The sequence below is a fragment of the Amyelois transitella genome, chromosome 5 (assembly GCF_032362555.1).
Source record: "Amyelois transitella isolate CPQ chromosome 5, ilAmyTran1.1, whole genome shotgun sequence".
Taxonomy (NCBI): domain Eukaryota; kingdom Metazoa; phylum Arthropoda; class Insecta; order Lepidoptera; family Pyralidae; genus Amyelois; species Amyelois transitella.
The window spans coordinates 9,674,125-9,695,375 of NC_083508.1; the positions used below are offsets into that span (position 1 = coordinate 9,674,125).

General features: G+C 37.2%; 2 protein-coding genes across 2 annotated transcripts; one reads left to right on the top strand and one right to left on the bottom strand.

The window, feature by feature from the left end:
- Positions 1-162: 162 nt before the first annotated feature.
- On the bottom strand, positions 163-6,376 carry LOC106134480 (uncharacterized). The gene is made up of 7 exons (XM_013334542.2): positions 6,033-6,376; positions 5,682-5,827; positions 4,804-4,963; positions 4,193-4,411; positions 3,501-3,659; positions 2,629-2,763; positions 163-2,074 (listed from the first exon to the last, which is right to left on the bottom strand). The coding sequence occupies exons 1-7, from the start codon at positions 6,171-6,173 to the stop codon at positions 1,919-1,921; spliced, it is 1,116 nt and encodes a 371-aa protein (XP_013189996.1). The 5' UTR covers positions 6,174-6,376; the 3' UTR covers positions 163-1,918.
- A 1,019-nt stretch (positions 6,377-7,395) lies between these two features.
- LOC106134537 (transcription initiation factor TFIID subunit 2) lies at positions 7,396-21,195 on the top strand. The gene is made up of 19 exons (XM_013334624.2): positions 7,396-7,623; positions 7,709-7,763; positions 7,847-8,010; positions 8,302-8,518; positions 12,320-12,552; positions 12,824-13,001; positions 13,375-13,644; positions 13,857-13,994; positions 14,299-14,579; positions 14,911-15,150; positions 15,528-15,777; positions 16,223-16,385; positions 16,560-16,729; positions 17,006-17,219; positions 17,518-17,719; positions 18,061-18,319; positions 18,631-18,807; positions 19,367-19,495; positions 20,396-21,195. The coding sequence occupies exons 1-19, from the start codon at positions 7,580-7,582 to the stop codon at positions 20,630-20,632; spliced, it is 3,621 nt and encodes a 1,206-aa protein (XP_013190078.1). The 5' UTR covers positions 7,396-7,579; the 3' UTR covers positions 20,633-21,195.
- Positions 21,196-21,251: the final 56 nt, after the last annotated feature.

Consider the following 21,251-nt stretch of genomic DNA (forward strand, 5'->3'; position numbering starts at 1 on the left):
GGGTATCTCTTAAAAGCTTAAAACATATTCCCAAGTATTCCCGTTTGTGTACTATTCAGATAGTTTCGCAACTCGTCTTAAAGATTTAAGCTGTTTAGTCGCTTCTTGCGACATCTGTACATGAAGACAGTGATGTAAGGTGATAAAAAATAGACAAAAAAAGATGCTAAGACAATCATGTATTAAGTTATAAATAGTCAAAAATTAACAAAAGAACCACTGAAAACAGGTACATTTTTACCAATCTCAGAATTTTAACTCCTCCCTTTAATCCTTAGAAGCTACGAACACTTACAAGTTTACTTTGCATGCACTACAATACGAATTACACACTCGCCCCTGTCGGGACCAAACTTGTCTAAGTGAATGACTAGGTTGCAGACGGGTTACTCTCGAGTCTCGATGCAAAGTTGACATTGTTATGTTCTCGCAGAAGTCTGTATAATGGTTGTCCTGAATTTTATATTTTATTTGCAGTTTAATTGCTAATGCCATGAGCAAATTCGTGAAATGCCAACTATTCTACATATTTGTTTAGTGACTTGGTAGTGCACTCATATTTGCTATGTTGAATGGATAGATAAAGCAAAGTTTAGAATAATAAATAATTATAAAAATTTTCCTTTTCCCTTACTTAATTTCGGAACATTGTTTGTATTCCTATCAGCTCCTGCCCCCGTAGTATGGCACGCGCGACGCAGTTTTTATCGCGCGAAAAGCTATCGCTGTTTCGCTTTTTACCTTTTCTTGTCTGTAGAAGTTGGCATTTTGCGAATGTTTCATTTACCAGGCGTTTCCGATCACGAAATCCGTGTTCGTACAGAATCCAATCACTAGTACTAGCTACATTTTTATTTTTAGTTATTGCTCATAAAGCAGTTTCTGTTTAAAAATCAGAACATTACCTTACAAATATTTAAACGAGAACAAAGTGGATTTTTTATTGTAGACTTTTTTGATAAAATGTAAAATATGAAAAATTTTCAAACTGTTAAAGGGAACACCACATATCACCGAGGTGACTATAAGCAGAGATCAAATGAGACATGGCAAGACCTCTCGGTCACTTTCACGTAACATATTTTTTGTACAATAGCCTCTCATGAGTACATGTTCCTTCACATTCATGACCTCCTTTTTATAAGTCGGCAAAACAATTACTGAATAACATTGAGTCGGGAACATTATTTGTCGCATCAGACAATAGTAGCGATACAAAATACTTTCAAATTTGCATTTCATAAGCAGTAAAATGTTTCATACTGATCAGTTTTGAGCTTCGAGTTGCATATCTCGGGGTTTTACTTTACAACTAATAAGTACAAAGGCATATGCAAATTTTCCCACATAAGAAAAAAAATGTAATTAACAATACGACTACTGTAAATAGTCTGTTGTAACAACGGAAATTTCATATAAATTTTATTTCGTTTGTTTATCCATAATAATTCATGATTTTCTATTAAACTGAAAAATAAAAATAATCAAAAAGAAAAAATACTCATTGCAAGCATTGAATTCAGACATTTACTTTTGACGCAAATGCCCATAAGAACTAGAAAAAAAAAAGAAATTGCGTCACATAAAAATAAGTTGAAATCACAACAGTTTTTCTAAAGTAACCATGATATCAATTCAAACGACAATTTAGTAGACAATATTCAACGCATAAAAATGCACAACAAAAACAGTGCCAATCAAGGTAGATGTGCGTTTGACTTACAGCATCCGATCAGATAGCGGCCATTTCGGTTCAACTTGTATTCCGGCCATTTTAAAATAGGAGATCGCAACTCGGCTCAGATTATTCACGAACGTTGACAAGACTTATCTTTTATCTCACTCTATAGGCACCTGAAGTTAACTGAGAGACTTAACCCTACCAACGTTCGTGAATAAAACAGGGTGTTTGTATAATTTAGAATCCTTTCTTCCTGCCCCGCGGGCCGCCCAGCGCCACGCCCCGCAGGGACCGCATGGCCATTGCGCGGTTGAAATGCCTTTGGGTTTTGTGTTCTTCTGCGTCACCACCGTTGTCCACTGACGACAGTATTACTAGGAGAACTCCCATCACCTAAAAGTAGATACGCAATGCATTAGTAACCGCGAACCGCGAAATAAGCATACAGGGATCGTGGGAAACGGAAAGTTGTAGTCTCTGCCTTCGCCTCCAGGGAAGAAGCATGATTTTATGTAGGTATGTAAGTAACCATCATCACAAGGGCAACAGGCTATTCTGTTAGTAAAATAAAGACAATATGTGGGGGCGTGGCCTATCCGTCGTTTGCTGTAGTTACCCTGATTTTTACAACCCTTGGGTTATTGTTTAAAGTTCTCCTCAAGGAGAACTCAACTTTGCAGTGATCTGTGCAGACTGTTAAAGTCAATTAAGAAAAAAGCTAGTCAACTTGAGAATCTTCATACTGGCGATAGGCTAGTAACATGTTATCATTTGAATTTCAATACCATCATTAAGTCATATAACTGCACATGGGCTTTCAATCATTCCAAAACTTTGCTCTTTCTATCCCGTAAGAATTTTATGTATGCCCCTTTGTAATTTGAAAAACATACAGCTCAAAATCATAACCCTCCTTTTTGCTTCGCCGTAGTCGGGTAAAAACATACCAAACAGACAATGATGAGTAGCGTGTAGACGTGCACGGATGCCTCCGGGATGTTCTCAATGTCTTTGAGCGCGGCCAGCGCGGGCTCGAAGTCGGGCCGCAGGTCCAGCGCGTGTCGGAGGTGAACCGCCGCCTCCTGGAATATTGATCATCACAGATTAGTTTTTTAAAGTTTGTCACAATTAAATTATGACTTGACAGGCTGCGCAAAACGTTTGTCATAATTTATATATGACTAAATTTTTCGCAGTCAAAATAAAGAATAAATTGATTTGAAATGTTATTGGTCTGCGAGGACGTTAAAATAAGTTCTAAGGTATTACATATTTTAAACTTAACACTTTGAAGATTAGAATATACAAAATTCTAAAAAAGTATCTATAGAGCATATAAAGTTTAAAAATACAGTGTTGACTACAATTTTTTTTTAAATTTCAGCAAACAACATTAGTTGCCAACTAAATGCATTGGAACTTAAAAATTACCCAATTTTAATTGATGTATTCCTATTATTAGCACCTATTATAAAACACGTTGCTTTAAATAAATAAAAAAGGTCAGATCAAGACTACCCGAAACCAACGAGCTTACATGAAGAGTTATGAATGTGGATGAAACAAAATAAGTAGGTATGCAGGGATTGTGGCAAGTGGAAAGATGTGGTCTCTGCCTATCTCTTCGGGAAAGAGGTGTGATTTATGTCTAAATACATACATACATATGGTCACGTCTATATCCCTTGCGGGGTAGACAGAGCCAGCAGTCTTGAAAAGACTGAATGGCCACGTTCAGCTATTTGGCTTAATGATAGAATTATGTCTAAATTTACTCTAAATATTACGACATTGCAAACAAACAGACAAAGGTTATTACTTGATAATGTCCATAAGCCTTGAAGATCTCGCCGAGCGTGAAATACTGTTGCCACGCGCTGCGGTCCGGAGGTTGCACCTCCAAAGAGCGGCGGGTCAGGTAAATGGCGTCATCCAGGTATTGCAGGGTGAACAGCACTCGTGCTAGATTCAGCAGTACCTGAAATATAATTTTAGTCATCAAAAATGGGACAGAGCCGGCCTCGTCGAACTTTTAAGGATCGAATTTCGAATGCCTTAAAAAGAAGCAGCCGAAAATTATTTCGGATATAAATGAAAAGAGTAATGAATGTGGGAGATGCATTTTTACGTTGGGGCCGCCCTGGCGAAAGTGCAGGTCAAGACACTAAACCGATGAGCTTGCTTCAAGACAATTATAAATGTGAATGAAGCAAAAGTATGCCAAGAATGTGGTTAGTGGAAAGAAGTAGTCACTGCTAATCCCTCCGGGAAAGAGGCGTGATTATGTTGATTAAGGTATAAGATTTTTTGGGGCATTCCATTATGGGCCAGTGTGTGCAGGTTCCCCAGTATGTTTTCCCTCAATGTAAGAAATAATATAGCTAAAACATTATATATTTTTGATGAATATTATAACAATTTAAGGGTCAGAAAGAAAAGATATTTTCAGTAATCCACATCCACATAAATATAAAAGCTGGACAAAATCTAGCCTTAAAGGTACCTACTTACCTCAGAATTGTAAGGAGAAACAGCGAGAGCTCGCCTGAAACACTCAATCGATTGTCGTGTATCTCCCTTGATCCTCCAAAAGTTTCCTATCTGGTTGTAAAGCTGCACTGACTTTGGTTTCTCACGCTTTGCTTTCTTTAAACGTTTTTCCAGCGTGTTTATGTCTAACTCTGTCACACCGTTTTTGTATGACTTCTTCTTTGTAAATATGAGAGCCACCTGTGAAAACAAACATGTTTTAAAAATAAATGCTCATTATTATTTATAACCATTATCATAATACCATTAAATATTGCGTTTTCTTTTTTTATAGAGACTATGATAAGAGATATGATAAGTGCAATTCCCTCAAACAAATGTGACACAAAAGAACTAGTAAATTTTATTATAATAAAAAAAAATTGCCTTGGGAACTTTCCGGAAGCAGGTAGCCTATGTTTGATCTCATGTTTTTAACTATATCCATAAAACATATTAGGTAATAAAAATTGGTACACTGGTTTAGCAATAAGTATAAAAAAATTTAAAAATAGATACATTAAATAAATGTATTGTGCATAGTTATGTTTAAATAAAAATCATTTTAACTATATGTATGCAAGTTATGTTACCTGTGGCTCAGGTACATTAGGATGCCGATGACGTCTTGCCACCCCTACTAAGTTATCATAATATGTGAAGTTGACTGCCTTCCCGCAGTCCAAGTATTCATCATCAGCATCACCATTTGTTTCAGCTGGTGTAGTCTCATCACCATTTTCAGTGCCAGTTCTACAAAAGTAAGTTTCAAAATAACAGTCCTGAATAATTAACTAAAAATAGTTTAACAAGACCCCAAAATTGAAGGACAATAGGTTCATAAATAAATAATAAAAATTATCAATAATAAATCATGTAAAAACAGACTTAAAGAAAAAATAATTACCTATGAAAATGATCATTTATTGTTATTTTACATGATGTAAAATAAAAATTATGTACACAATCCCGTGTCCACTCACATTTTACTCAGAATGTATACTCTAAAAGATGGCAAAGAGGTGTGATTTTGTTATTGTACCTATATACTCTGTATTTTACTGGTAATGTTTCCTTTACATGTGGTTGTTGGATTAAATTTTGAAGGTAGCAATATCCAATAAGAGGCTGTAGCCTCTTATTGGATATTGCTGTGTGTGTGGTGTAACACACCAAGTGGTGTACCACTTGATATGGTACATCCTTAAGGGCCATTCCACAAATGTTGATATGCCTTCCCTCTTCCCCTTACTCGGTCATGTGCCCTATCAATACAATAACTCTATATTGTACCACAATAAATTATAGCAAATTCACAATCATGTATTAAAAACAAAGCAGTGAAATGATTGTGAATGAAGCTGGTGTTATAGACATTAGATTGGTGGATTTTAATACAAATATACAAAATATTTTTAAAGATAAGAATAAAATAAATCAAAAATTAAAATACTATTAAACACAAGTTTACCTTTGCTGGTCATACATTTGGCAGTCTGTACAAAACATATCATATCCAAGTTTTGTCCATGTATTACCATAGTAAATTGTTGAAGTTATAATGTTGAAAATAGAATCATCTTCACTCAATGCTGGTTTATCAACTGCATCCACATCCTATAACCGAAGTAAATATTATGCTTTCAACATAATTATTGAGATTATAGTTAAGTTTTTTTTATAGTTATCTGACATACCAAAATCTTGATTTCAAGGTTGGTAAGGTAATAACTACAAGTTCAGAATCAGATGAAAGGATTGTGTGTACATATGTTGTGAATTGATTATATAAATGTTATGGATAATGAGTTTATAGACCCACCTGCGATATAATGGTCCCGTCAACAATTTTATCTTCTTCCACACTCAGTTTCCAAATATTTGAAGTGCGAGAATTAGTGACGATAATTTGGAAAGAAAATATATACAGTACCAAACAAGTCAAGTACGGAGAGTCCCACATTTTAATCACTGAATGCAATGCTAGGCATGAAATTGAATATCACATTTATTTTCTTTCAGAACTTTTACATACAAATTAATAGAACAAATAATGAAGTCAATTTAACTCGGCAATTTTAATAAATGATAAAATCGCAATGGTTTCACCTTCCTTTTCTTCCAGTTAATTTGACAGCTGGAACTCAATTCAATACCTACGTGATTGACGTTTTTCTCACGAAGAACGCAACCACACTCTGGTTGCGTTCTTCGTGAGAAAAACGTCATGCATCATGCATCTTCCGCGCAACAGAATTATAAATAGGTAGCACTGACTGAATGATGGAGATATAACCTGCGTACCAAAGTTAAGACTTGAGAGTCTTACCTAGGCACACTGGCTGGCTGCTGGGCTTATGACGTACATATGACGTTATTATCACGACATATGACGTTACCAAATTAACACTAAAAGTAACGGTAAATTATTTTTAAAAAGTTAAAACTCATAACGTTATAGACGTGATACCGGTAATGTAATCTAATAACGTTATGTAACCATACATACATACATAAAATCACTTCTCTTTCCCGGAGGGGTAGGCAGAGACTACCTCTTTCCAGGATTTCTGCATATTTCCTTCGCTTGTAACCATAATAAATAACAATTATTATAATTTATAAAATTAATTAAATAGCGATAACAATTAACTTTATAAATAACGTAACCAATTAGCATTATACATATGATCACCGTTTCGTTAAATGAAAATCTGTTCTGTTTTATAAAATATAAGTACCTGAAATTTGTCTGTCACAACGCAACTGTATGATACGCGACGCGATTAGAAGTGTTCACGGTGAATCCGTCATTAAAACAATGAAAACAGTCGTAACCTGATTGACAGTAATAACGATACCAATTTTTTTTTACTAATTTTTATTCAAAGCTTGAGCTGGAGAGTGATGCAAAGCGATCAATAAAATAAAAGAAACATTAAATTTTTTTTTAAAGTTTACATTATAAGTGCTACCCAATTCCCTGTTACGTATTCTTTTTTAAAAACATATCAATAAATATGTCAATAAACATATTAATAATAAATAACTAAGAATAAAGTGGATATTGTGCGAAGACAAGTGGACTAGAAGGTTTAAAGTTTTGGTGTGTTTTGGGTAATTCTCACTTGATGACATTTATCATTGTCAAATGTCAAAATTGTAGCACCACTGTAAAGTCACAATCAAATCAAGCAACAGAGCATCAATCAAAGCAAAGCACAAGTGTTTCTGGATTCTTGTTTTGATTTCTGTTTTCTAATATTTAATTAATATAAACAATTGAATTGTAAAAAAGACAACGTTACATTTCATCAATTTCAAACAATGTGACGTTACTTTGTAAGTTAATGAATCAAATCAAACAAAATGAAGAAAGAGCGTACGGGTGATAATTGTCGACCTTTCAAATTATAAGTATTTTTAATTATTCTACATAAAAATGATTATAACGCCTTCCTGAATTGTAAGTTAATTGACTAAACTTTGTGTATTTACAGCCCATCAAATATTAAGTTTAACTGGAATTAGCTTTGAAAGGAGGAGTATTATTGTAAGTATTTGTAACCTACATTAAACTATTATAAAAAAGGAACTCTGTAACTATTTTAAAATGCACAACGTTTATTTGTTCAGGGTTTCGTGGAACTTACTATTGTTCCACTTAAAGACAACTTACGTTATATTCGGCTCAATGCAAAACAGTGTCGAATCTACCGTGTATGTCTAAATGATCAGTATGAAGCAAATTTCCAATACTGCGACCCATTCCTGGATATTTGTCAAGCGGACCCAAATACGTAAGTATATTTCGGTCCCAAAAGAATACTTGTATATTATTCCTGTGGCTCTCTCTACTAACATTGTCAAGGCATATTTTGTCACATTTTCCCTTTATCTGTTATGGTAATGGAAAATACAGTGAGAAGATAAAGCATATACCTTGTCGATTTAGGTGAAAAGGTGCTGGTCCTAATCAGATATTAACTTTATATAGTATTGTTTATTTAATTAACTTTTATTAATTTTTTTTCAAAAATATGAAAATGTTTGAAGTGTTTTTGCTAAATGTACAAAATATAACTTTTTAGGAGGTCTTTGGAGGTCTTTTCACAATATCACTTAGCTGCGGCACAAAAAATTGACCCAGATCACAATTCTGGGGAACTTCACATTCAAGTTCCTGATGAGGCTGCTCACCTGGTGGGAGAGGGGAGGGGGCTCCGGATCGGAATTGAATTCTCTTTGGAGTCCCCACAAGGTGGTTTGCACTTTGTTGTCCCTGAAGGAGAAGGTAGTCTTGTGGAGGTAAAATTTATACATAATTTAGGTATGCTTTTTAATTTAGAGAAAATATTATTTCCCTTACATCTTACCTTACCAGTCCTGGGTTCCAAACCCCGGCCAGAGCATGATGAGAAAAGAACTTTTTCTGATTGGCCTGGGTCTTGGATGTTTATTTATATAATCGGTCCCATTTATATTTATTTCTTTACCTTAGGCCTTGAGTCCCACAGAATAAAGGAGTCCCATACATACCAACCATATTGGTTAGCATGATACTTTCACTAAAATATATTTGTTAGGGATTGAAGACAATTATCTGGAAAACCTATCTAGTACAATAAGTTATAACATTTGATGTTGTCAAAAACCTATCTTTTTAAGAATAATATGAATGTTAAGTTACTCCTTATCAAGTGGCATACAAGGCTAACTATTCAAGGCTGTTAGTACTGTATTTTCTTCTTGACTGTAATTTTCTTCAATTTACCAACATCAATATAATTATGCCAATCTAAGGTCTGCCGCGCCGATGGATGCATGGCTAGGGGCGAGCCTAGTCTCGAGCGTGCCACTTCCGCCATGGGGTTGGGCGACCCCCAGGTAATGGCTAGCCTTACCCTGGCATGCGGGGTTCTGCTGGGGCGGACAAAATTGTTCCCTTGCGTCTCGTGGGAATCGCATGGATGCAATTTTTTTGAAAGAGCACCTAAATGGCGGCGATGGTGTCCGCACCCCATCACGTCTCGTTCCCGGCGGGAGCGGTATGCGGTCTGCTGAAAGCCGCTTTGCGACGATGAATGTAAGAGGAGGAATGAAGGATAAAATTGAGGAAGTATGTCAGATGATGGGTGAAAGACGGTTGGATGTGTTGTGCGTGAATGAAACGAAGCGGAAAGGATGCGACGCGACGCAGCACGGCCCTTACACGGCGTATTGGTCTGGAATTTCCAGTACCAGCCGAGGCTGTCAAGGGGTCGGTCTAATCCTTTCTGCACGAATGGCTGAGTGTGTGAATGAGTATGAGTGTGTCAGCCCTCGTCTTCTATGGATTAGGCTGAAAGTTGGAATCACTCGGATCTTCGTTTTAGGTGTTTATGCACCGTGGGATGTGGGTTCGAGGGGTACAACATCAGCAAAAAGCGAAAACGAGGAGTTCTGGAATAGTGTAAGAGAAGTATTGAAAGTTACCAAGCCAAATGAGAAGATTATTATGTTAGGTGATTTTAATGGATGGGTGGGTGTAAAGCGTGATGGATATGAAAAGGTGCTTGGTGCGTTTGGTGACGAAAAGGTGAATGATAATGGAAGAAGTGTATTAGAAATTTGTCTAGAGTGGGATCTTTTTGTGTCGAACTCAATGTTTCAACATAAAGAGATCCACACCTATACAAGAGTGGAAGGTATTTTAAAAAGTATGATAGACTTTGTGATTGTAGATGAAAGATTGAAGAACAAAGTGCTGGATACCCATGCATATCGCGGTGCTGGCATTGACTCGGACCATTTACTGGTGATATCCCGGATAAGGGGTATCTTCAATCGCTGGCGGCACAGGGTAAGGGAGCAAACCAGCGCTTTGGAAAGAGTGAAAGTAGAAAATTTGCAAGATATGGATGTAGGTAAGAAGTATATTAATAGACTGAAGGATGAAATTGAAGATTTAGATGAGAGGAGCAATATTGAAGATGGATGGAAGGAATTTAAAGAAAGAATTGTGAAAGTAGCTGTTGAAGTGTGTGGTGTAAGTAGAAGAAGGAAAGGGAAAAATCACAAAAATGCGTGGATGAGTAAAGATGTGCAAGAACTTGTGCGATTAAAGAAGAAAGCATGGCTGGATTTGTTAACAGCAAAAGCTAACTTAAGAATGCAAGAGGTTATAGATGAGGATGTGAATGAAGCACGTAAGGAATATAAAAAAATGAAAGATTTGGTTAAGAAAGCTGTGATTAGAAAGAAAGAAGAGTATAAAGAGGATTTTGATAAAAGGCTATCAGAAGACTTTCAGTCAAATCTGAAAGTATTCTGGAAATCCGTAAGGTCAGCCCGAGGAAAAACTATAACCAGAGAGCTGACTAGGATCAGATGCCAGGATGGTAGCGTTGTGAAAGGAGAAGAATGTGTGCTAAAGATATGGAAGGACTATTTTGAGAGTTTATTTGAAAAAAAGGAAGAAAATAAGAAAGAGTTCTGCTATAGCGAAGAAAAAGAGAATGAGATGGAAGGCGAAATTGAAATGTTTGAAATTGTGGAAGCACTTAAGAGTATGAAAGCGGGTAAGGCTGCCGGGTATGATAGAGTGTCGGTCGAGATGCTTAAAGCAGGAAAAGGCGTCGTAGCTAGACAGTTGTACTGCCTTTTCAATTTGGTTTGGAGAAGCGGCCGAGTACCAAAAGATTGGTGTAAGGCTGTTATTGTGCCACTTTACAAAGGAAAAGGGTCACAACTGGACTGCAAAAATTATCGTGGTATAAGCCTGCTTAGCGTCGTCGGCAAATTGTATGCTAAGGTATTGATTAATAGAGTCAGGAATGAAACTGATGACAAAATATGGGATGCTCAAGCGGGATTTCTAAAGGGAATGGGATGTACTGATCAGGTCTTTTCTTTGCGGTGCATAGCCGAAAAGTTTTTGGCCAAGAGTCAAAAAGTCTATTGCACATTCGTGGATTTGGAAAAGGCCTATGACAGAGTTGAGAGGAATGAATTGTGGTCAGCACTTTCTATGCATGGGGTGAGCAGTCTCTTGATACGAGCACTGAAATCCTTATATGAGGATTCGAGTGCTTGTGTCAGGATAAACGGAGCGCACACTGAGTGGTTTAAGATTGAGAAAGGTGTTAGGCAGGGATGTGTTGCGTCACCGTGGCTGTTCAACCTATTTATGGATAGTTGTTTGACAGATTTGAAAGAGTCTGAAAGTGGATTAAGGATGAATGAATTACTCGTCAAATGTCTGCTCTATGCCGACGATCAGGTTATACTGGCGTCATCAGCGGAGGAGTTACAGGAGATGGTAAACTGTATGCATGAAGCTTTAAAAGAGAAAGGAATGAAAGTGAACGTAAGTAAAACTAAAACACTGGTTTTTGAAATGGAGAAAGAAATGACAGCATGTAATATTTTGATTGGAGGAGAAAAAGTTGAGCAAGTGAAAGAGTTTGTATATCTAGGATCAAAGTTTACATCAGATGGCAAGTGTGATAGTGATATTGAAAGGAGAGTGAACGCGGGGAACATGGTGAATGGAGCTTTGCATGCCTTTATGAGCAGTCAGAAACTATCCAAAAAGGCTCGACTGGCTGTGCACAGGGGCGTGTTGGTCCCGACATTAATGTATGGGAGTGAAAGTTGGGTATGGCAAAAGAAGCATGAAAGCAGAATAAATGCAGTGGAAATGAGAGCGTTAAGGAGTATGTTGGGTGTGAAATTGAGTGACCGGATAAGGAACAGCGTGATAAGGGAATGTTGTGATGTGAAAGAAGATGTAGTTACAGGAATAGAAAAGGGTATGTTGAGATGGTTCGGTCATGTGGAGAGGATGAATGAAAACAGGTTGACTAAGCAGATATACAAGGAGAGTGTGGAGGGAAAGGTCGGGGTGGGAAGACCTAGACGAACATATCTTGATCAAATTAAGGACGTCCTGGTGAAGGGTCAGGTCAAAAGTGCCCGAAACCGCCGAGCTTGCATGAAGAGAGTTATGAATGTGGATGAAGCAAAGGAAGTATGCAGGGATCGTGGCAAGTGGAAAGAGGTAGTCTCTGCCTACCCCTCCGGGAAAGAGGCGTGAGTTTATGTATGTATGTAATATAATTATTTCAGAAATCAGCCCACATGTTCACCTACGGCCACTCCTCCCGTCTCTGGTTTCCTTGTGTGGACAGCTACGCAGAGCCTTGCACTTGGAAACTAGAGTTTACAGTGGATGAGAGCCTGACAGTTGTGTCATGTGGGGAACTGGTCGATGTGATCTTCACACCGGATCACAGACGGAAGACGTTCCACTATGTTGTGAATACGCCGGCTTGTGCCCCTAATATTGGGTTGGCTATTGGGTGTGTAATTTTTTTACGTAATGGTTTTACTTTCTTCACATACACTGTATAAAACTGCTGCTTTTAAATCTGAACTGAGTTTACACTTTCAGTAAAAAAAAATGACACAATTATTTTTTTATGAGTGAGAGCCCTACCTAGGATGTGCAAAACTGATAATACAACTGATATAATGCCTGCTTCTTAGTTCATCTTCTAGACCATAATAGTCTTTGAAAGTAACTCTTAAAAGTATGTTTAAAATCTCTATCAGATACATTTTTTGTTTTAGGCCTTTTGAAACATTTGTAGATCCTTTCATGAATGAAGTGACTCATTATTGCCTACCACACTTGATGCAAATCTTGAAGAACACAGTAAGGACTCTGCATGAAGCATTTGAATTTTATGAAGAAACCCTTTCTACAAGATACCCATATCCTTGTTATAAACAAGTATTTGTGGATGAGGTGAGTGACTAGGTGTTATTTTGGTAGGTATGGTTAAATTTTTTTTTTATTGCATTTTTTTCATATTTTCTTTACAAACCCTTTTCTGTTCGTAAGACAGTGTCTTATCTATCTAAGTGATAAAAAGACATTCATGAAGTTCTTAATCAACTGCAAAACTATCTTTATAATATCATACATGTTATGAATCAGAAAGAAATACAACAATTTGAATTTGAAATAGAGCTTTAAAATAATTGCATAAAATAAATTGTTTATTGCCAGGACTTAATAAATTCAAAGTTCCATAATTCACATTGTTTTTCAATGAAGGAAAAGCGATGAATGCTTAAGTTAATAAAATTCTTAAGTTCATATCAATTTTTTTTTCTAGACTGAAGAGGATGCCACAGCTTACACAACCATGTCCATAATGAGCACCCACCTTCTCCACTCCATCGCTATCATAGACCAAGGCTACCTGAGCCGCAAAGCCATGGCCCAAGCTGTCGCTGAACAGTTCTTCGGCTGCTTTATAACCATGCAAAACTGGTCGGATTTGTGGTTAGCGAAGGGAATACCGAATTATTTGTGCGCTTTGTACATTAAAAAGTGCTTCGGTAATAATGAGTATCGGTATTGGATTCATCAGGAATTACAGGAGGTAATTAAAGTTTTTTAGTTGCCAAGCGAAGTCAGTTTTGCTAGTACACAGTTGCTTCATGTAATAACTTGACTCACCCGCCTAATGTACTAACCCGCTTAATGTACTCATGTGTTAGGTATGTATCTTCCCTCTCTCATCATCATCAACATATAGTGCGAGGGAGAGTTAAAGTGTTTCTAAGCTCTTTCGTTAATGAAAATTATTTTTAGGTGGTGAGCTATGAAGAGCAATATGGAGGTATAATTCTGGACCCTTGGCAGCCCCCGGCAACGGGCGCGAGACAGGACATTAAAGATTTCTATTTTCCCGTGCGAAATGTGCACACTATGTCGCCTAGGTACATGGAGGTAATAAGATATTATTTTTCATCGGTTATATTATTTCTTTATGCTAAGCTGTCGTGAAGTTTCGCTAGACGAATGTTGGACTCATTTTTTAACACAAAATCTTAACTAAGACTTCTTTCGCTTTAATAAAGGTCTAAATGATATCTCTATAAGAGCATCTTTACAAATAATATGCGATTCATGGAAATACATTAAAACAATTGCGGGTGCAGCGGACAAGTCACTAGACTAGCTTAGTAATTTCACCGTTCGTGGTGCGTAATCTCCTGTTGCTTTTTAATAAAATGTTTTATTTTCATTAAAGGTTATGCGCAAAAAATCTCACCTAGTACTGCGCATGTTAGAACAGCGCATAGGCCAAGAGTTGCTATTACAAGTATTCAACAAGCAGCTGTCATTAGCCACCCAAGCGGCTAACACGAAGATAGGCAGCAGACTGTGGGGTCAGTTGTTGCTGTCCACCAATTCGTTCGTGAAGGCAATATTCACCGTGACCGGTAAACATATGGCCGTGTTTGTTGATCAGTGGGTGCGGACTGGAGGGCACGCGAAGTTTCAATTGACTTCTGTTTTTAATAGGAAAAGGTATGTTTTAACACTAGTAGCATTATGTTATATAATATGCTTTTTTTTTATAAAGTAATGCATGTTGTGTTGCTTGTATATACAGCTTTTGTCTGTGGTTTCCCCGAGTTGCAAAGTTTTTTTACTGTACAAATTTTCTTATTTGCTTTACTTTTTTTTTACTAAATTTAATATAAAATGATAAAATGATTTCATATAACAGACAAATGTTATTGTAGCTTAAATTCAGTTAAAATCGAAATTATTCTAATTACTGAAAAGTTATTCATTTACTGGCTGTCTTTGAATTTTATGCGTCCATTTAATTTTAAATGTGATAAAATTTTTCCAGAAACACAATAGAACTAGAAATTCGCCAAGACCACGTGCACGACCGCGGTATACGCAAATACGTCGGCCCCCTACTAGTACAGTTGCAGGAGTTGGACGGCACATTCAAACACACACTGCAAATAGAGAACACGGTCGTGAAAGCGGACATCACGTGCCACAGTAAGAACAGAAGGAACAAGAAGAAGAAGATACCACTGTGTACCGGGGAAGAGGTCGATATGGATCTATCGGCTATGGAGTGAGTTTGTTATTTTTTTAAATAATTTACCTTATTTTCCTTGGCTTTTTACAGCCACATTTTCGCGAACTTTCTGTATTGCTTCTAATGTAATATCAATGTTGGCTTCAAGGCTAGGGCTGTATAAAACAGAAAGTTTACATAAATACCGTTAAAACATATGGGAAGAGTTTTCCGATAAGTTCCTATGGAATAAATCAAATGCTTGGAATCATGGAAATCTTACAATAAATGAAAACGGCACTAAGTAAAAGTAATTTTATACGTGGCATCAATTGGCAAATAGCAAACGGTAATTGTCGGTAAAGCAGTTGTTAACGTGCACTGTTTTACCAACTACGATCGTGTATTGATGATAAAATCCCTTTATTTTATAGCGATTCTCCAGTACTATGGATCCGTCTCGACCCTGAGATGTCACTCTTACGTAGCACGGTGATATCCCAGCCGGACTACCAATGGCAGTATCAGCTTAGACACGAGCGTGACGTCACAGCACAGAGTGAAGCCATAGACGCGCTACATAACTACCCGGAACCATCGACAAGGAAGGCGTTGACGGACACAATAGAGAATGAACACGCTTATTATAAGATTAGGTGCAGAGCAGCGCACTGTTTGACAAAGGTTTGTTTGTGACACTAAATAAAAAAAGAGTTAAAATATTACTTTTTTGCTATTACCACGTTTTCAGCGAAGAGTACGTTTGAAAGTAGGCAGAGACTATATCTGTTTACTTGGCATGATCCCTGCATATTCCTTTTGCTTCACCCATATTCATAATTATCATCATGTAATCTCGTCGGTTTACATACATGTTAAGGAAATAAAACTTTTTTTTTTTTTTCTTACATACATATGTACATAAAATCACGCCTCTATTCCGGGGAGGTAGGCAGAGACTACGTTTTTCCACTTGCCACGATCTTTACATACTTCTTTCGCTTCATCTAATTCATAATTATCTACTACATGCAATCTCATCGGTTTACATAAATGTTTAGGAATGAAAACTAAACTTTTTTCTTGTTACTTTCTTTTGACAATTATTTTTTTCTTATTATATTATCAGGTAGCGAACGCTATGATAAGCTCGTGGGCGGGCCCGCCGGCTATGTTGACGATATTCCGCAAGATGTTCGGTTCATTCTCGGCGCCCCACATCATAAAGCAGAACAACTTCGACAATCTGCAGCATTATTTCTTGCAGAAGACTATCCCTGTTGCTATGGCGGGTTAGTATGAGGTTACTTTTTAATTTGCTCGTACGTATAATGTTTATAAATATTTCTGGGTAAAATACTTTGTCAAAAGTAACAGTTATTCAACAGCAACACGGAAAGTAGGCAATTGTAGGTAATGAACTTTAGCCGGAAATCTATTTTAGTTTAATTTTGTTTTTCCATCAGGTTTAAGAAACATCCACGGCATATGTCCGCCAGAAGTAGTGAGGTTCCTACTGGACTTGTTCAAGTATAATGACAACTCGAAGAATCATTTCTCGGACAACTATTACAAAGCGGCGTTAGTTGACGCCTTAGCGGCAACCATTACCCCTGTCATATCGGTGTTGCAACCTGTAAGTATAGTTGTCGTTGTCGTAGCATCGATACGCAGGTTGTAAAGTGAAAATAAATTAATTATAATAATGTATTCTCTCGTCCACGTTTATTATTTTAGGTTTTGGTAATTGTGAAGTTGACGTTGTTAAAGAAAATGCTTGCATTAAGTTAGTTACCGCTGTTTTTGGCGGTTTGGAAGCGGCACTAAACTTGCTTTAAGTTATTTATTCAATGTCAACCATTGTTGTGAAACCAGAAGATGTGACAATTGAGTGATGTGTGAAATGTTTCAGGGTGCCCCCATTACCGCCGACTCACTGTCAGCAGACACAAAACTAGTTTTAGAGGAAATCACCCGAGTTTTGAATTTGGAAAAAGTGTTGCCATGTTACAAAAATACGGTGACAGTGAGTTGTCTCCGGGCGATACGTCGGCTGCAGCAATGCGGGCATCTACCGAGCATACCGACTATATTCAGGGCTTACGCTCAATATGGACAGTACATTGGTAAGTTTTCCTATCTCGGATCTTTTATGAAGTAATTGATTAATGATTTTGCATGAGACACGGGACCGGCACGGTCAAGCTCATATTACAAAGAAAGCTTAAGAAAACCGAATGGTCCTATAATATGGAGTTTCCAAAGTGTTCGAATTCCAAATAGGGAAATGCTGGCTGGAAACAAAGGCTGGTCAAAAATGAATGATAATAATATGTAGTGTGCCCAAAGAGACTTCCAATTTCAAATCGGCAAGGGCTGACTGGAATCGGCAAGGAATGATCTTATCTCATATTTATCTCGTAGACGTAAGAATAGCAGCGTTCGAGTGCCTCGTAGACTTCGTTCGCGTGGACGGCAAGCCTGAAGACTTATCGGCGTTATTGACGGCCGTGGAGAGTGATCCCGACCCAGGAGTGCGGCACGGGTTAGCTCGCCTCCTTATCAGCAATCCGCCGTTCGAAAGGGCACAAAGGCATCGGCTGGACACTGAGGCTGTTGTACACAGGTTTGATTGAGTTAATGTTTGTGCTTATGAAGTAGGTAGGTATTAGCATTTGCCCGTGGCAATGAAAAGTAGTATTTGACTGAAAATTCTTAGAGAATCCCACTGTGTGAGGATCTTAACCCTTGTGCGAAATTTAAAATAATATGGTTAAGTAGATGATAATACGTGAAAAGAAAGAACCATGTCATAGATGATTGCAATTTGAATTAAATTGGTGTTGATACAATGTGAAATTGTCTTCTACTTTGACCTTTTGCTTACCATCACACTAGTGATCGCCTTTTAATCCATGTTCCCGTTTACACTATGTATAACTTTACTTAATGTCGTCTTGATTTTAGGTTATGGAACAACATAAACAGTCTCTTGTCAAACGACGCAAAACTGAGATGCGACCTTGTGGACCTTTATTATACTTTGTACGGACCGAAACGGCCTATATGCGTGCCGTTGCCAGAAATACAAGCGATGATGAAACAAATGCAACATAAGGAGAGAGAAAGACTAGAAAGGGAGAGGGAACGAGAGAGGGAGAAGGAGAAAGAGAGATGGGACGAGATTGAGACGCAGCCGGTCATTAAACAGGAGGTTGAAGATGGCGTAAGTGTTTGCAGATATATATAACATTATCTTTTTAAAGCGAGACCAGATTGGTTTCTTTCTGTCTAGTCTGTTTTTATTCTATATTTGAGAGTAAATATAGCCATTTCAGACATTTTTAAGGCGTTATCTAAGTTTCCTGTATAAGACCATCTTTGTTTCAAAGGCAAGGAGGTTAAAAGCACAAATCCGTAGGGATGCCATTTCTACCGAGCTTTCTTAAAATCATAAATCTATTTATTTCTTATTTAGAATCGAAAATAGTACTTTTCAACTACGAACATTCCATTACCACATTTTTCTATCACCAGATAAAATTGGAGCCCGACGTGGGTCCCATAACGGCGTCCCCGTCCGTGGTACCCTCTCTGATGGAGACCGACCACAAAGACGACCTTCTCCCTGTACCGCTTTCCAGTATCAAGGAGGAGGACGTCAAAGTGGACGTGACTACGGTGCACGATGCCAATCCTCATTTGTTTGGCGTGGTAAGTACCCACATTTCAATTTTTTCAATTTAATAAGCTGTTTGCTCTTAAAATTTGGTTCGCGATGACAGTATGTAAGCGACATTTTATCTAGGGAGTTTTGTAATGAAAAGAAAAAAAACAATTTGCCACGATTTTTCTTTCTCCTTCCTTCGTTGTTGATCCCGGTAAAATATTCAGCTTCACCTTTTAAAAAAGCAGCTCCGAGTGCGCCTTCCGCCTATGAACGTGGGTAAGTCACGTTTTTACACGAAGCGACTCCTACTGCAACTTTTGCAGGAGAACATAACCCATATTGGATCTTGGCAGAACAATTTGCCACAATTATTAACTTTATGTCTATCTTCAATAAAAGATCTCGGGTCGTTAAAAAGGGGCCGATCGTAAAAATGCTGTCTCTTACATGCTTTCTACATAAGCTGACCCCGGTATTTGAAACATTTCACCGAATGAATCGGGAAAATGTAATTCTGAGAAGACGAGATTAAATATCAGAAGATAATTATAATAATAGTGTTCCCAAAAATACTTTTGTTTTTAAAGATTCTTGTTGTATTAGGATGACACAAAGCGCGAGTTTATATCCGACAACGCGGTGGCGTTGCCTGGTATCCCCGGCTCTTCGGGACCTATCGGGTTCGAACCCGGCATGTTCCGACACGACAAAGACGACCTTGGAGCTCCTAAGGTAAATATTAATTAACTAGCTGTTGCTCGCGATTTTAAACGGAATCTGTGTGGCTTATAGTTCACTGACGATCGTAATACAAAAATGTTGCGCCTATATTAGTGTTGCCGAACTATCGATAGTTTCACAATCGATGAGTTTTTATCGATAGTATCGGTACAACTTATTACTTAAGGCTTGAGTCAGATGAGGTATTTATTTAATCATATAGACATATTGAAACTGACTTTTGTCTGCGAAATAAGTTTTAGATCATTAGAAACTTTGGTGATTTTGTTTCATTTGTAGTTGATATCTGTTAAAAGTTTAGACTCTATGGTTTAATTATTTTGCTATAAAAATATGATGAAAATTTATGAAACTTAAAAAGCATGAATTTTCAAACTTACAGAATATTTTAGATTTGCAGTGTGATAACATGGTTTAATTTGTTTTATTCTTAGTTGTACACGATTCAGATGTAACATGCAAATTCAAGGTTACACAAATAGTCAAGTGGTAAATATTACTGTTATCAGAGGAATTATTTTACGATGATAAGAAAATTATCTAAGTCATTAAACATTGTTAGTGTTAGTAAATAGTCTCACGCTATTTGATTGTTTACTAAAGCTGATTGTATATTGATGTGTGACATCTTTCTACGTCTATTTTTTGTAAAAAATACTTAGCAACATGTGTATATATTTACTTTTTTAAAATGTATGGAAGTGATATCGCGAAAGTACGATTAAGTATGTACGAGTAGTTTTATTTTCCAAATAGAGACTTAGATGCGCGTTTGCGCAATGTTTTATTTAATATATTTTAAGTGACATATTAGATGTGAATTGATAACATTCAAGATAAAATATTGGATTAGAAGAGATAGAAAGATTGTAAACAAAAATTAAATTACAGGCAAAGAAGAAGAAGAAAGACAAGAAGAAGCACAAGCATAAGCACAAGCACAAACACAGCAGCAAGGACAAACCCAAAGAGCACAAAGAGAAAGACCGCTCACTGTTGCCCCGGCCGCCTTCCAGCACCGAACATCTGAAGATCAAGGAGGAGACGAGAGAAACGCTCAGTTCTTTCAGCTCGAGCCAGAGCCCCTCTGAAGATGTGTCTTCCATGCCTAGCAATATGAGTTTCTGAAGAATTGTGTAAGAGTATCTTCTTCCAACCCCGGTTACATCCTCACCGCTCAAACAAACCTAAAGAGCATAAAGCGAAAGACCGCTTTCTGTTGCCCCGACCACCTTCTAGCACAGAACATCTGAATATCAAGGATACAAGAGAAATTCTCAGTTCTTTTAGCTCAAACCAGAGCGCCTGTGAAGATGTGTCCTCCATGCCTTGTTATATGAGTTCCTGAAGAATTTGTGTGTCTCTTTTACCTCCTGGCATTAATTCCGGTAAGATTATCACATCTCAAGGTGCGTCTATTGAGCATTCACGTAAGAATGTGTGTTAGAATGTTCTACAGTTTATGTGGATTCTTAATAAAATATCTATCGGTAATGGTCAACGTAAATCTCATGTCATTGTTTCCAACCATCTATTGATTTTTGGATCTAGTAGAGTATTATTTTCATGAATGTAAAAGTAGGTGACATTAAATTGCGAACCCGGTATCACCTAGTTGCGTATAGTGGATTAACTGAATACTACAATGCATTTGTGTAAGTTATGTATGTAAGTAAAATTATAAATTAATAAATAATAAATATATTTCTATTGAATGCTTTTTATTATTTTCTGTGCATGTCGATGA

What these genes read in the sequence shown, in the direction of transcription:
- LOC106134480 (XM_013334542.2), bottom strand. Translation starts at nt 6,173, where the DNA reads ATGTGGGACTCTCCGTACTTGACTTGTTTGGTACTGTATATATTTTCT. An exon ending in AGGCTTATGGACATTATCAA is followed by an intron (nt 2,764 to 3,500) that starts GTAATAACCTTT and finishes TCAATATTCCAG; the next exon opens with GAGGCGGCGGTTCACCTCCG. An exon ending in TACTCATCATTGTCTGTTTG is followed by an intron (nt 2,075 to 2,628) that starts GTATGTTTTTAC and finishes ATCTACTTTTAG; the next exon opens with GTGATGGGAGTTCTCCTAGT.
- LOC106134537 (XM_013334624.2), top strand. Translation starts at nt 7,580, where the DNA reads ATGAAGAAAGAGCGTACGGGTGATAATTGTCGACCTTTCAAATT. An exon ending in AATATTGGGTTGGCTATTGG is followed by an intron (nt 12,553 to 12,823) that starts GTGTGTAATTTT and finishes TTTTTGTTTTAG; the next exon opens with GCCTTTTGAAACATTTGTAG. An exon ending in CAGCGCACTGTTTGACAAAG is followed by an intron (nt 15,778 to 16,222) that starts GTTTGTTTGTGA and finishes TTATATTATCAG; the next exon opens with GTAGCGAACGCTATGATAAG.